This window comes from Leptosomus discolor, chromosome 5, assembly GCF_034619465.1.
Source record: "Leptosomus discolor isolate bLepDis1 chromosome 5, bLepDis1.hap2, whole genome shotgun sequence".
NCBI classification, from domain to species: domain Eukaryota; kingdom Metazoa; phylum Chordata; class Aves; order Leptosomiformes; family Leptosomidae; genus Leptosomus; species Leptosomus discolor.
Genome location: NC_141395.1, coordinates 13608298 through 13621681, shown reverse-complemented (window position 1 = coordinate 13621681; position 13384 = coordinate 13608298). Strand labels below are relative to the sequence as shown.

Here is a 13384-nt window from a genome sequence, read left to right as displayed (position 1 = left end):
GTGTGCCATTCAAAACAAAACAAAACAAACAGCAAACGGTGATGGACCAAGCTCCATCACAGCTGGGAAGGACTAATCACCATCTGGTCAGCTATGCTGACCTACTGAACCCCAGAACTGGAACATCAGAAGATGCTGAACTGAGATGGGGAGAAGGACAGGCATAAATACTAAGCAGTTAAGAGTACAAATTAAAAACAAAACCCAAAAAAACACAAAACAGAAAAACAAACCCACTACTAAAACTTCAAACAAGACAGCTAACTGCTGCCAACAAGTCAGCTGAGTATTTCCTCAAAAGGGAAAATAAATTTCTGTTAAACTAAAATAATTTGAATCATTCAAAAAATTAAAAAAGAATATTCTAATAATCATACTGAAAGATGTTGAAAAGAAATGGTCCACGGAAAGGGAGACACCAACCATGGAGCAGCCAATCCTCCCTCTAGCGAGGATGGCTTTTCTAAGCCTGTGGAAAGACCCTGGGGAAATCCCACCCCTCAGGATCGCATGATTCTCCTGCCATGGCATTACTTATTGGTAAAGATGAGGAAACTAGCCCTGCAGACAGCAAAAGCCTGGGCACATCCTGACAAACTCAGGAGCAGGTCGCCTCCTCTGATCTCACATCAGCAGGGAAAGGGACAGACAAGCTTTGCAGCCCAATCCCACATAGTCCCCACCAGCCCCAATCCCTCCTGAGCTAGGGACTGGGAGGTGAGCTGGCACCAAGTGTCACCTCCCAGCATAGCTCCTTGGGGCCAGGGCTGAGACAGACAGGGATGAACTGATGGAAAGGGAGGACAGTGGGGCTTTACCCTCCCCACTGCGCACCCCAGTGGAAACTCTCACATTCTCAGTATGCTATCAAGGTGTCCCTTCAGCTCCCCAAAGGGAAAATGGAGGGGGCTGGAGAGAGACTGAGGCACTGAGAGCAGCCAGGGAGCACACATCCATCACCGCAGCTGCAGCCCTAAGCTGCAGGTCCACCATCTTCTTGCATCACTGGCACTGGCAGCGAAAACTCAGTCAGTTCTGACCTATTGCAGGTTTGGGGTGGGCACGCCCATCAGCCAGGATCCAGCCCAGGGCCAAACACAGCATTAGCATCCTCCTGCTTCCCCTAGTTACAGGCAGAGGCAGGGGGAGCTCGCCCTTTGCAAAGAGAAGGGCGTCCCTTTGGGAAAGGGTGGTGCCGTGGGGTATCTGACTGCTGCTGGTTTGGCTCGGACTTGGTCTGTGTCATCAGGCTGCAAAAGGATCTGCCCCACTGCACCCTCACCCAGAGCACCCTGCTGACAGCAGTGCCCAGCGCGAGCCCTCCACACCCCTCCAAAACACAAAGCACCCAGCAGGGCTGTGCATGGGGCTGGTCAGGAAGAAGGAGGTTTCTGAAGGCAGCTAACAGCACTGCAGGCACAGAAGGGAGCTGTGGCAGGCAAGCAGCACTGTCCCAGCTGGCTCAGCAGGTGCTTCCATGGGATCTTTTTGTTCAGTTTCAGGCGCCCTTTTCTGTCCTCTGGGATGAACATTTTGCCAAAAGTACAAAGGAGTTGTGGGGACAAAGCCATTCACCACCCAACACCAGTGGGTCTGGTCAGAGAAACCCTTTGATGCTACAGACTTCAAGAAAAATGCAGCTAGCCTCACAAGGCAGCACTGAGATACAGCCCTGCCAGCTCCCACTGCCCACCCACAGACACACTCAGAGCCTAATCCAACACCCACCCACCTAACTCCAGTGTCCCATTTGCAGGCATTAGTCCCAGAACTGGGTCTCGGGTTCCCTTTGGGGAGTAACAAGTAACCTGGAGAGTCTTTTGAGCATATGAAAGAGCCGAATAGGTTGGGAGGGGAGAAATATTTACACAGTCAATGAAAGGAGCAAGAGTCCAGCTGTTTCACACAGCACAGCTGGCTGGAGAGCAGTTAGAGAGAAATCAGCCCATTGGAGGTCTGTCAGAAGAACTATGTACAAAAACTCATATGTTTAAAAAGAACCTACTTTTTCATTAGTCACTTGATATCTCTCAGTATTAAAGCATCCGAGGCTGGAACCACTGCCACATCTGCAACGATCTCCCCATGGAGAGCCCTGCACATTAGGCAAGCTGCAACAGCAAGTACAAAATAGGACCACAAGACTTGTAAGAGGAGGAGAACCTAGCCAGAACGGCCGGGGGCAGAGAGCAGGTAACTAGCACACAGAAACCAAAACTGGGTATGAACTAAACCAACAGGATTGTTTGACCTTTACGTGTGTCCAGGTTCTTGGACTCAGTTTTGGAACACTAACCTAAACATATTTCTGAGATTTCAGCAGGCTATACAAATATGTTTAAGTATGGCTTTCTGTTCACCTTTAATGACGACCGCAACACAGACCTTGCTTCCTTTACATTCAATACCAGTAAGATTCTACATAAGAGCTTTTAAGGGACTAAAATACTGATTGCAATAAATATCTGCATGGCCTCCTTGAGCTGATGGAGCGCGCCAGTGAAGAGTAGCAGAAAGGTCTCTGAGAGGCACCGTTGATTGCTTCTAAGTCTACACATATGTCCACATATCTCCATTAACTGTGCGTTGAAACATCTGAAGAGGAACTGCTGTTGCTGTTGGTGGTCTGGGCCCTCTTTATGTACAAGTTTAGTAGCTTCATCTGAAAGAAACAAACAAACATCAGGAGAAGATGCCAGGAAAAATAGGCGGACAAAAGTCGACTGCAAATCTTAAACCTCACGTTCTGCGGTGAACTCAGTTTTGAGTGAGCTGACACTGGGGTCTCTGGAGGAAAAGCAGAAGCAAAGCCAAGTGTATTTCAGAACAGACAGAGGCAGGAGAGTCCCACTGAAGTTACAGACAGATTTAATGGGATTTAGAAAACCCTCTTGCATTTCACTTCAGCAGCCACCAGTTCACAGACCTCAATCCTGCAGCCTGCCCTGGGCAAGCAGGATGCCCACAGAGGTCAGCGGGGCTGTGGGCACATCGGTGATCCAAAAGCCACGGTCCCTCCTAGGAAACACCCTGAACTCTCCGTGTTTTATAAAACATTCATTTTCAGTGACATTTACATATCTTCACTAACTTGGTACATCCAGTGAAACTGCAGCTGTTATGACTATATACTTCCTTTGCATGGGTTTGTTTTGTTTTTCTGCCTCACCACCTTAGCTCCAGATCCTGCATGACTCATGCACACGTTTAACTTTAAACATGCAGGCAGTCTGCGTAAATCCAGAAGAATTACTCACATGTTTATAGTTAGTTATGTGGTGGAAGAAGTCCAGGGCACCTAGGATAGTGGGATAATAAAGTTTCTACAATATCTTACAGGGGATTTCCTAACTGCCCAAATATAATGAGGTAAACCTCAGCAGTCATAGCTGTCTCTTTCCAGAGCAATTTGGACACACAAGTAATTTGTGTAAGGACAAGGCAACCCAATTCAGAAATAAAATCCAAGTGTCCTCAGTCTCAGGTTCCTACTCACAAAAGAAATTACTGCTTCAAAATAACAGAACGAAGCCCTCTGAACTAAGTAGCTATTCACATGCAGAGATCTGCTTCAGAAAAAAATGCAGAATTCATCTTAAAATTGCAGAGAAATCTTGGGTATGATGACTTCAAACAGGAGAATAAATCTTGAGATGGGTTCCTGAGCAGCCCTGAAAAGCAACCAAACACCACCCGCCTCAACAAAAATTGTCTGAAGGGCAGAGCTGAATTAGGACTTGGCTTCACTTGCAGCATCAGGTCAGAATCTGAGTTTTGTGCTAACCTGACTCCAGGGCACAAAGTCCTTCGAAGGGTCAGTTAAGCTTGCTGGTGTCCCAGGAGGAAAGGGACATACCTGCCATGCTATTTAAGAGTGAAGCTTTACCTGTGTTTCTACCAGCCCTAATCACAACCTGCTGCTAAGGACCCGCTCTCCCACCCATCCCAGCCATGCACTCCCATCACTCTTTGCACTAGATTTCAGTCCGCTCTGTGGCCGCACAGGTAAGCTAATGAATTTGTGTTGCAGACCTGGTTTTTGGCCAGAGCAGCCAGCTGATCCAACTCACCGCACAGTCACCCCTGGATGCCACGCCGAATGGGCCAGGCAAACACGGCTGTAGTAGGAAGGACCCGCTCGGTGGCAGCTTGCAGTCACACAGGATCAAATGCGTCATGAAACCGTTCCCTGAACCCCATCAAAACTTGCTTAGTGGGATTTCTAATGCTCACACTGCCGAGCAAGTGCTGTGCTGTTGAGGTGGTTTGGCAGGGTGAGACAGGATTTAACAGAGTACAGGGAACTTGACCCAGAGCTACTGTGAAGCCACTGGTCTTGCTGCTAGTAGTGCAAGTCATTCAGCTGGCTACTATGAAAACACGAGAGACACATCACTCTTGTACCTTGCTTCCCGTGAGTTGTGCGAGATGAGGCTTCAGTTCTTCTCCAATTACTGAATAAATTGCCACTAGGCAAAATACGCTAGCTTTACGGACGCTGCTCTCCGTATTATCGTAACCCTAGGAAACAAGGGAAAAAAGGTCAGAAGCCGAACAGCACTAACATCCTTCCAGAGCAATATACTAAAAAGCTGATGAACATTCTGCAAGTGTGGCTGACCTAACAGATCAATGCTTAACATAAGTTTGCAACCTGAATACTCAAAGAGCGAGAGAATACAATCACCCAGTACATCTTCATATTATTAGTTATTACTATCATGTTGTAAATTATTAACATCTTGTTACAACATTAAACACCACCATACAGTTTCCCAACATGAGCTTAAGACTCTATCAAAGATACACAATCCTGCGTCCAGTTCAGACGACCATAAGTTATCCCGGCTGATTAACACTTCTTGGAGGGGAGCCCTGGTGCTCCCAGCTTGCCTTCGGAAAAGTCTCTCCTGACCCAAATCTAACTCAAAGGAAACCAATTCTGCTCCTGAGAGCAAAATTACAGATGGAGATGAATTTTGCAGCAAAATGGCCTGACGGTTATATCACCCAGGACATGAAAACCAGAATCCTGTTTCGGGAACAAACATTCTAGCTAAATATCTCTTTGGACATGACAGCTCTATCCAGGCATTAGAAATAGCAAAGTCACAGTCATCATGGATGTTTTCCAACTCTTCAAAAGCACTGGGCTTAAACATTGTGGTTAACAGTGCGACACGCACGTGGCTAGTGTGTTAGATGTACTGCCTCTGCAACCTGGAGCTTTTTGATTACTTATCAAGGTAGGAAATACCACAGAAAAGAACATATTGAAAGACCCTTGTAGGTGTGCCGGATCTCTGGCAGCTTCAGGAGAGCTCAAACTAGCCACCAGGTCACACAGCAGATGGTGACATCAGTCAGTACTCAGGCAGCGACTCATCACTAAACAGCCATCCCATGAGAAACACAGACATCACTTCAACCTGCAAGATTCTGGCTCCTCCAGATGCAGGGTGACCTCTGCCAGGAAAGCCCGGAGGAGGGATGCGGCAGGGCCAAAATACAGTCCGAAATGACACTCTGCAATCCCAAAGAACACTGAACTAGAAAAGCAGGAGACCTAGGTGAGCTCAGAGAAACACCAAGCTATTGAGGACTGAGGTGGAAAAAAACCCAGCCCAGGCCCACAGCAGAGGAACACGCAGACGCAACCCACTGCTGCGAGGACAGCTGGGATGCAAGGCTCGCTCTATGGGTCCTAACCCAAAGGCTCCCCAACTCATCAGGTGCCTCTCCTTCACCTCACGTTTCCCTGTGGCATTTTGCTTACATGTACATCCCAGATCGTGCCAGTGGGGGCAGGCAGATCCATGCTGTGTCGAGGCCCGAGAGGGCTGTGTCCCAGCAGGCGCTGGGCCGGCAGAGCCCGCCCCGTAGGCACCAGCGGGACCACCGCGCCATCTGCCAGCGTGCTTGCAAGGCAGTGGCTGCTTCTCCTGGCATTTAATAACATAGCCCAGTGGTTAGAGCATTCACTCAGGAGATGATAGGGTCTCAAAGCTCTCCTCAGCCTGAGGGTATTGATCCCTGAGGGTACGCGTGGGAAAGTGCCTTGTGGCCCAGCTCTATCCCCCCGGCTCCAAGGGAGCCAGAGCTCTGCAGCGGTACCAGGGCAAGCACTATGACTCTCCCCAGCCAAGCCCTGTGCTTGCATGGAGATCTCCATCTGCTCATGGGGATCCTGCTCCAGGCTGCTAAGCTGCACATTTGTGCTCATACTGCTGCTGTCCAACGCTCCTCGCCTCTTCACCACTCTGCCAGTACCCTCGGCATGGTAAACAAGCACACAGGTGATTCCCTCTGCGCAGTTCTTCGGCCAGAAGGATCCCAAAATACTTCCCAAAAACAAGGAGTAGATTCCTTCAGCCATTATGAGTTTCTAAGGTGAGGAAATACCACTGGCAAACTAGGCTCCAGAACAAGATCCGTTTTAAGGCACGGAAGCAATTTAATAAAACAAATATAACTGCATTTTTAAAGGCATGCTGCACCCAGACTTTTCCGACGCACTGAAACTCCACTGTTCAGATTGTTGTCTCCAACAATTATGGCTAAAAACTTTTTACAACAAAAGTTTAGATCAATACAGAATTGCCCGATTCCCAGAAGTCGAGTTTTAAGAAAAGAATTGCAAGAGCTGACACTACAAAGCTGGGACAAATGCTAGGATGCACAAGGGATGTTTCTGACCTTGCTCTTGTCCTTCCAACTTTTTATGCTCACAATGAGGAGGCTTATCCCAGTTCTCCACTGAAGTGTTACCCATCCAAACATATCTCCCCATGCACACTGCCCAATTTGTTCCTGTTGCAATCCCTCTCCAATAAACACACACACATTCTCTCTCCTCCCTCATGCCACCTCCCCTTATTTCCTTCTTCCTTGCAGCCTCATCCCAGCCACTGGCACTGCCAGCTGCTTGTGCAGGGAAACAGAAGACAACACTGCTACAAGCCAGCGCTGAAAGCTGAATTCACAATGTAAGATCAAGCCTTAGCATTGGCAAAACCACAGCTTCCCACCCAGCCTGAGAGGGGTATGAATGAGGTTGAATGAATGAAGTTCGCAAGTAGTTTGGTCCTGATTTCAGAGAGGAAAGAGGAAAGGACTAGCCTGCCTGCTAGGATTCAACTTCAAGTGCAAAGTGAAGAACAGCTCAGCAGAATTAAAGGAGACTACAAGATGCATTGCTTGGGATGTACTGAGACAGCATAAGATGTGGCTAACTCCTACTCTCAAATTTATTACATGGCTGCTACCAGCTTATTCAGGAGTCAGGCCAAGGCATCTAATTGTGGAACATACACATAAGAATCTGAGTTTTCCTTTCCTTAACATTAAAACCATCAAAAGCTCAAATATAAAAACTTGGGGATTAAAACTTTAAGTTTACCAAAATCTGGGCCCAGAGGGTCCATCTTTTTCTCTTAGGTCACAGACTGCACAAATTACTCATTGGTGGTTTGTGCTCATCAGCATTTATGACATAGGATTCTGTACCTGTAACAACCCAGGAATGATATCAGGAAGGAGCTGATGCAACGATTCCTTCGAAATCCTCTCGATGACTTTCGTCTGCATTTTGATGGCAGCTAAGTTAATTGGATAATCTGCAGTTTGAATGATGGGGCAAAGCACCTTGATGCATTGCTCGGGGTGGATGGAACTCGCCAGGGTGGAAGCAGCTTCTTCAGCAGCTCTGACGACCTGGAATGAAAGCAGAGCAAAACCTTGTGTTAGTGAGGTCACACGTCACAGCCAAAACCACCGGTGTGTACTAGGAACGACTGCCAGGAAATGTTTGGGGATGTTCGTTAGGAGGCTCTGTCGAGAGGCGATTGACCCTGAGAATTCACATTCTTCACCTCCAGTGACATCTTTGTTCCAGCCAGTGGCAAGAAGTCCATCCTGTCTAATGTAACTGTGTCAAAGTTGTGGCTGGTTTGAAAGAGTCATCTGCCATCCAAGACACACAGGCACCCCCATCCTAGGAGAAGTGAGAGGACAACATTTCTCCAGCTACGGTCAAAGAACCTAAACCCACCAGCTTAGACTTAATGCAAAATTTATCTCCTTAAACATTATAATCACAGACTACCAGGTTGGGAGGGATCTCAAGCATCATCTGGTCCAGCCTTTCTTGGCAAATGCACAGCCGAGACAAGATGGCCCAGCTCTCTGTCCAGCTGAATCTTGAAAGTGTCATGAATGACACCGTTGCACCTTATAGTATGCACTTCATCTGCCAGTGCTTGGGTGCCCAAGCTGAGACACCCATGCCAACACAGATGCGTCCTGCCATTTCCCAGCTAAACTACGCTGTAATCAAACCCAGGCTACAGACACAAACAGGCTTTGGTGTGTCCCTGACCAGGCAGCTGTGCTCGCAGCACATCTAACCCACTAGGACAGCGCTGGGACCACTATAAAACATGGGAGGAAGGATAAGTGAAAACTGGGGTAGCACACACCTTTTGCCACAAGCCAACTCTGTAAAGCAGTCATGCAAACAAGGGAGATCCCAAATTCAATTCCACTCTTAGCCTGAGGGAAGGCAAATCCACAGCTTTCACACTCTTCCCCAGCATGCAGGACAGCTAGCTGAAAGAGGAAAGACCCGACTGCGGTCTCTCCTCCCATGAGAGTTTACTCATTTTACATTCTGCAGTAATTGGATAAAGAAACAGGATGGGAAGGCAGGTTTTTCTTTTTTCAACTGTCTGTGCTAATTGCCAGGCAACAAAATGAAGCTTCCCCATGGCTGCACTCTTCCTGGCCACAAATCCCACACTCTTTGCTCCCCTTGTTCTTGTTTCAGTACAACAGATGGGGGATGCTTTTCTCACTCCCCTCTTCTTAGGGCCTGCTTTTAAGGGGGGGGTAAAGCCTGAGTGGACAGAGATGCCCCAGTGGGCAGACTTAAATCCAACGATGCAACTCTAAGAAGAAAGAAGCATTCGCAAATCCTCATGCTTAGGACCTCCCATCTAGCCCCAAGCAGTCCCTAACTCTGAGCCCAGGAGCATTTATACAGCCTTTTGAGGCACCCCCTCTTTCCTGATTGTGTGGGAGGCTCAGACACCCAGCACCAGTTCTTTAACTCATCCTAAGCTGAACTACCTGGGGTTGTCTGAAGTCGATAGTTTAAAACCAGCACCAGGAAATCTGTCCCAAGCAATTCACAAAAAAGCAAATAAATCAAACCACAAGTCTCCCATCACTTAGACTGAATCCATAGCTGCTGGATTCTCCTCGTTCCCCTCTTCCACACGCTGTCATGGTGTCAAACTCAGGAATTTCTATTTGACTAAGGCAACCCATGGACAGACATAGTTCCAGAAAAGCCTCAAAAGAAGGCGAGCTTTCATTATTTTTAAATAACTACTATGGATAATACACAAACCAGGAGTATCTGGAAGTTTATTTCAGTCCTTACTAGGACAAGAATGTCTCCCCCTGTCTGGACTACAAAAAAATTTCCAGTAACGTTTAACTGTTTTTTAAGATAACAGCAATGAATAGCGACCAGAAGAGATCATCTCCACCTACAAAGCCTGCTTCACCCACAGTCTTAGCATCACAGCCACACCACTATCATTAATCTTCCACTCATGCTGACAGCTACCTCCCTGAAACAGGAATGGCCACAAGATACTTGTACACCCAGGAAATAACAGAAGTCATCCACTTGGCTCTAGCATCCTCTAAAGCAAACCCAACAGTGACCGTGATCTCAGATACTTCACACAGTACAAATACTACTTGCAGGCAAGGTACAGGCAGGGCAGTGAAGCAGATTGAGACCTTGACTGCTTCTGTATCAGTGCCCTATTTACAGAAGAAAAGCTGTCAAACTGCTCCATTTACTTCAGGCCTTTCTCAGCATTTAATCACAATATTAAAACATATTCCAAAAAGAATGGCAATCCACAATGTGGCCACTATTTAAAAAAAAAAAAATCCTGAAAGATCTGTGAATGAGTAACCAAGCAGAACAGAATGCTTGTTTTCCTCACTTCCAGCAAGCTTTCCTCTTCCAGCTATTTCTTTGCTAATTCCTCTTCAATTTCACACACGAGAAGCATAAAAGTTAGTATTTTTCTGTGTAAGCTAGTACTAGTTTGGAAGCAAGAACTATGTGATTTTGTTGGGAAAGGAGAGGAACACCCAAGTACTTCAGGGAAACCTAATGCCATGCTTTGCTACCACGATGTTGGATTGCTGGAGTGGATGAAGTCAGGAGCTCCCAGGAGGTCTCCTTTAAAGGAACTCGCTTCCTGGCACTGCAGCTTTTGACGTCTGCTTTCCCAGTGTTGAAACACTGCTACCATCAAGCTTTCCAGAAACAATGCAGTGGACTTACAGAGAGCCCAAATATCTTGTAATCAATTTAACAACATTCACAAGCAAGTCACTAGCTAAAAAACCCCAACTATAACTATTTAGACACAGGCCACTTGGGATTTTGCTTTGCAACAACTCCAAATACTGTTAGTAAATGTTTTCAGCCACTCTTGCTTGCACATATATCACAACTCACAAAAAAAAAAAAAATTTTTTTTTTTTTAAAACCTTAAATCCTCTTGGTATCCTGTTTGATAAGAAAGCAACAATATTTTACTATGCATCTATGGACAGACTCTGATCTCAAATACACTACTGTAAACTCCGAACAGTACAGGTGTTGGTCAAAATTTCAATGAGTCATTCTAGCTGGATTTCAGCTCCACATCCTGTTTGCATACAGTTCACCATGCATATTAAGTTGCAGGCATGAGGCAAGTGCATGAGACAAAAACCTTTTTTTTTAAAAAGAAAAAGGCTATTAACGCATTCCAAGCACAAGAGGTTAAAATACAGCTGTAATTTTTCACAGAACAAGTGGGGGTTCAAATAGCAACAAAGGTCATGTGTATTTTGCACATCGTAAGGTCAGCAAGAAAAGTTGTGAAGGTGCAGGATTTATTTATGCCCCTGCCAAGTCCTCCTTGCAGCAAAGCTGCAAGGATCTGGCTGCATTTACACAGCAGTTGGGTATTTCACATCACTTCTCCGTGAAATGCCTTCCTTCTGAATACAGAAGGATGTATTACACATGTCCAGTAGGATTCCTGCTGATATTAGCTTGTAAATGTGACAACACCAGGGAGACTTCCAAGTCTTCCGAGAGCACATCTGGCAGACAGCGTCTGCATCTAAGCCACGCTTCAGCAAACCCCTTAAGCGTACGTGTAATAGCACGCTGAAGTCTCACTGACGGGATTCAAGCATGTGCTTACATGTTTGCTTGCATCAGAGCCTCTGCAGGTAACTAGCTCCTGGCTCCCTTGGAAAGGGCCAGCAGGGCGCAGGGTGTAGGAATGGACAGGGCAATACCAGCAAGACTGAGCCAAAAAGACAAGCTCATTCCTGCTGGCACAGAAAGCTGAATGCCACCATTCTGCAATGCAAGTACCAGCCCTGTCCAGAAGGTCCTTGCTTCTGGCTTTGGCAGAATGAAACATTCAGCCACACAGACTGACTTCACATCCCACAAAGGAAAGCACATCCCTGAGTAAGAGTCCCACTCACCTGGTAATGCCAGAGAAATTAGCAGCATTCCCACATAGAGGGAAGTGCATTATCAAAAGATACAAACTGCCAGGTCATTTGGCAACAAGAACACGCACTTATAGCAGAGTTTAGCAAAGACATTTTGCCGTGAGGCACAACGCTTGTGTCTTGCAAATTATACATACCATACAATATCAAAAAAATCAAACATCTTTTCTAATCAGGGCTTTAACCTGACCAGCAGAGTGAAACAACCTTAAAAGGAGTGGGAGAAATGAGCAAACAGCATCAACCAACAGGTCTTCCTCCCAGCTTTGGAGGGAATATCAAAAGATACACACTGGGAAGTGATAGGAATGGCTAACACTAACAGCAGACACCAGAAGTAATAGTGGCTATCAAATGCATCCTTTAAATTTGAGAAGAAGAAAGGGTGCTGTTTGCTACATGCTCAGACTGGTAGCTCATTGTCACAAGAGGATTAAAAATTAGACAAGCTTACTGAAGAAAAATCAAAGGCCAAAATACACAGAGAGGCAGGCAGAACCATTGGCATGGGAAGACTGTAAGCTTCAGACCACTGGAAGGCAGGAGGATATCCTCAGGAAAGCATCACTCTATGCTTGCTTCTTGCTAGTCACACTCAGCTAGGGGATCAAGTGAAGCAAACTTTTTGTCTGACCTAATAGAATTATTCTCAGTGATCTCAGAAATATGGAAGAAAAGTAGCAAAGTCATTAAATGACAGTGGTACCTGGAAGAAGCAAGTACAAAAGGATGGCTATGAAGCAAGATGTGCAGGACTAGAGAGAGCCTGCAGTGTTTTAATAAAACACAGACACTAAGCTGTGTGTAAGGTATGTCACAAACATGATTTTACCTCCCAGTAAAAGCTTATAGCAAACTGTGGCTTGAACTGGGTATTTCGGTATCATTCAACACAGGGAAGGTAGCCTAGGAATGCAGATCTAAAAGATAGCACTTTGCCTCAAAGCAGCCGGTTTTTCTCCTTTCCAAATGCTTACCTTGCGCTCTACACACTACAGACCAGCTTCAGCCTGACTTCTGCTGGCGTAACATAAGCTGGTGGGTTCCTTGAAAGACATCTGCAGTGCATTAAGGGCTTTCCTCTGAGTCTCTCAAAAGACAGAAATGGTTATACTTCCACCCAATTTGCTTTAGGGAAGAAACCATAGTCACATGCACAAAGCCAGAGAGGTGTAGCGCACAGATAGGCTGTTCACCTCTAACATCCGCCTTAATGCTGTGAAGGAGTAAGCTTCAAAGTAACAGGTTAGGTGATCTCAGGAATAAGCACATGAAACGCTTCCTGATTTCAAGGGGAGGGGATATGCTGATGCGCGGTATTAGGAACAGTGTGATCAAGACTGCCACCTGTCACAGATCCCTTTCTTTTAATAGAAAAGCACGTTGGCATCATCAACGTTCTACAAAATTTGCTGGAGAAAACTCTGGATGACAATTCCCACCGGTTTACCTGGTTCACAGAGCACTGCAGTCATGGGATCCTGTTTGCTTAAGACAGCCAGAACCAAGACTCCATCTCTTCTGCATAATTTCTTCTGCTCCACTATTACTTCCAGTGCATTACACATGTTGCTTGCTGCCTGATGGCTGCAGCAAGCAGCTTGTCTGCGGTAATCTGCTTTCGGTCAATACACAACAGCTTTCTAAAGGGTTTTGATGGTTTCACTTCTGCTTTGAAGTGACACAAACTACGGGCAAATCAGGAAAGAAAAACATATGTCCTCCTAAGGCAGAACATACCAGGTTCATAGGCTACACATGGCACCAGTGTAACATG

The 13384-nt window shown here is 46.3% G+C and overlaps 1 protein-coding gene across 8 annotated transcripts in view; it reads right to left on the bottom strand.

The window, feature by feature from the left end:
* Positions 1–685: 685 nt before the first annotated feature.
* The window catches only part of CLASP1 (cytoplasmic linker associated protein 1), a 170469-nt gene continuing 157770 nt past the window's right edge, over positions 686–13384 (bottom strand). For all 8 annotated transcript variants that reach the window (XM_086466154.1, XM_086466153.1, XM_086466152.1 and 5 more), the window contains 3 exons: positions 7507–7713; positions 4405–4521; positions 686–2662 (listed from right to left, as the gene is read on the bottom strand). In XM_086466154.1, the coding sequence (XP_086322280.1) occupies positions 2576–2662; positions 4405–4521; positions 7507–7713 (411 nt within the window). In that variant the 3' untranslated portion in view covers positions 686–2575. The remainder of the gene's footprint in view (positions 2663–4404; positions 4522–7506; positions 7714–13384) is intronic.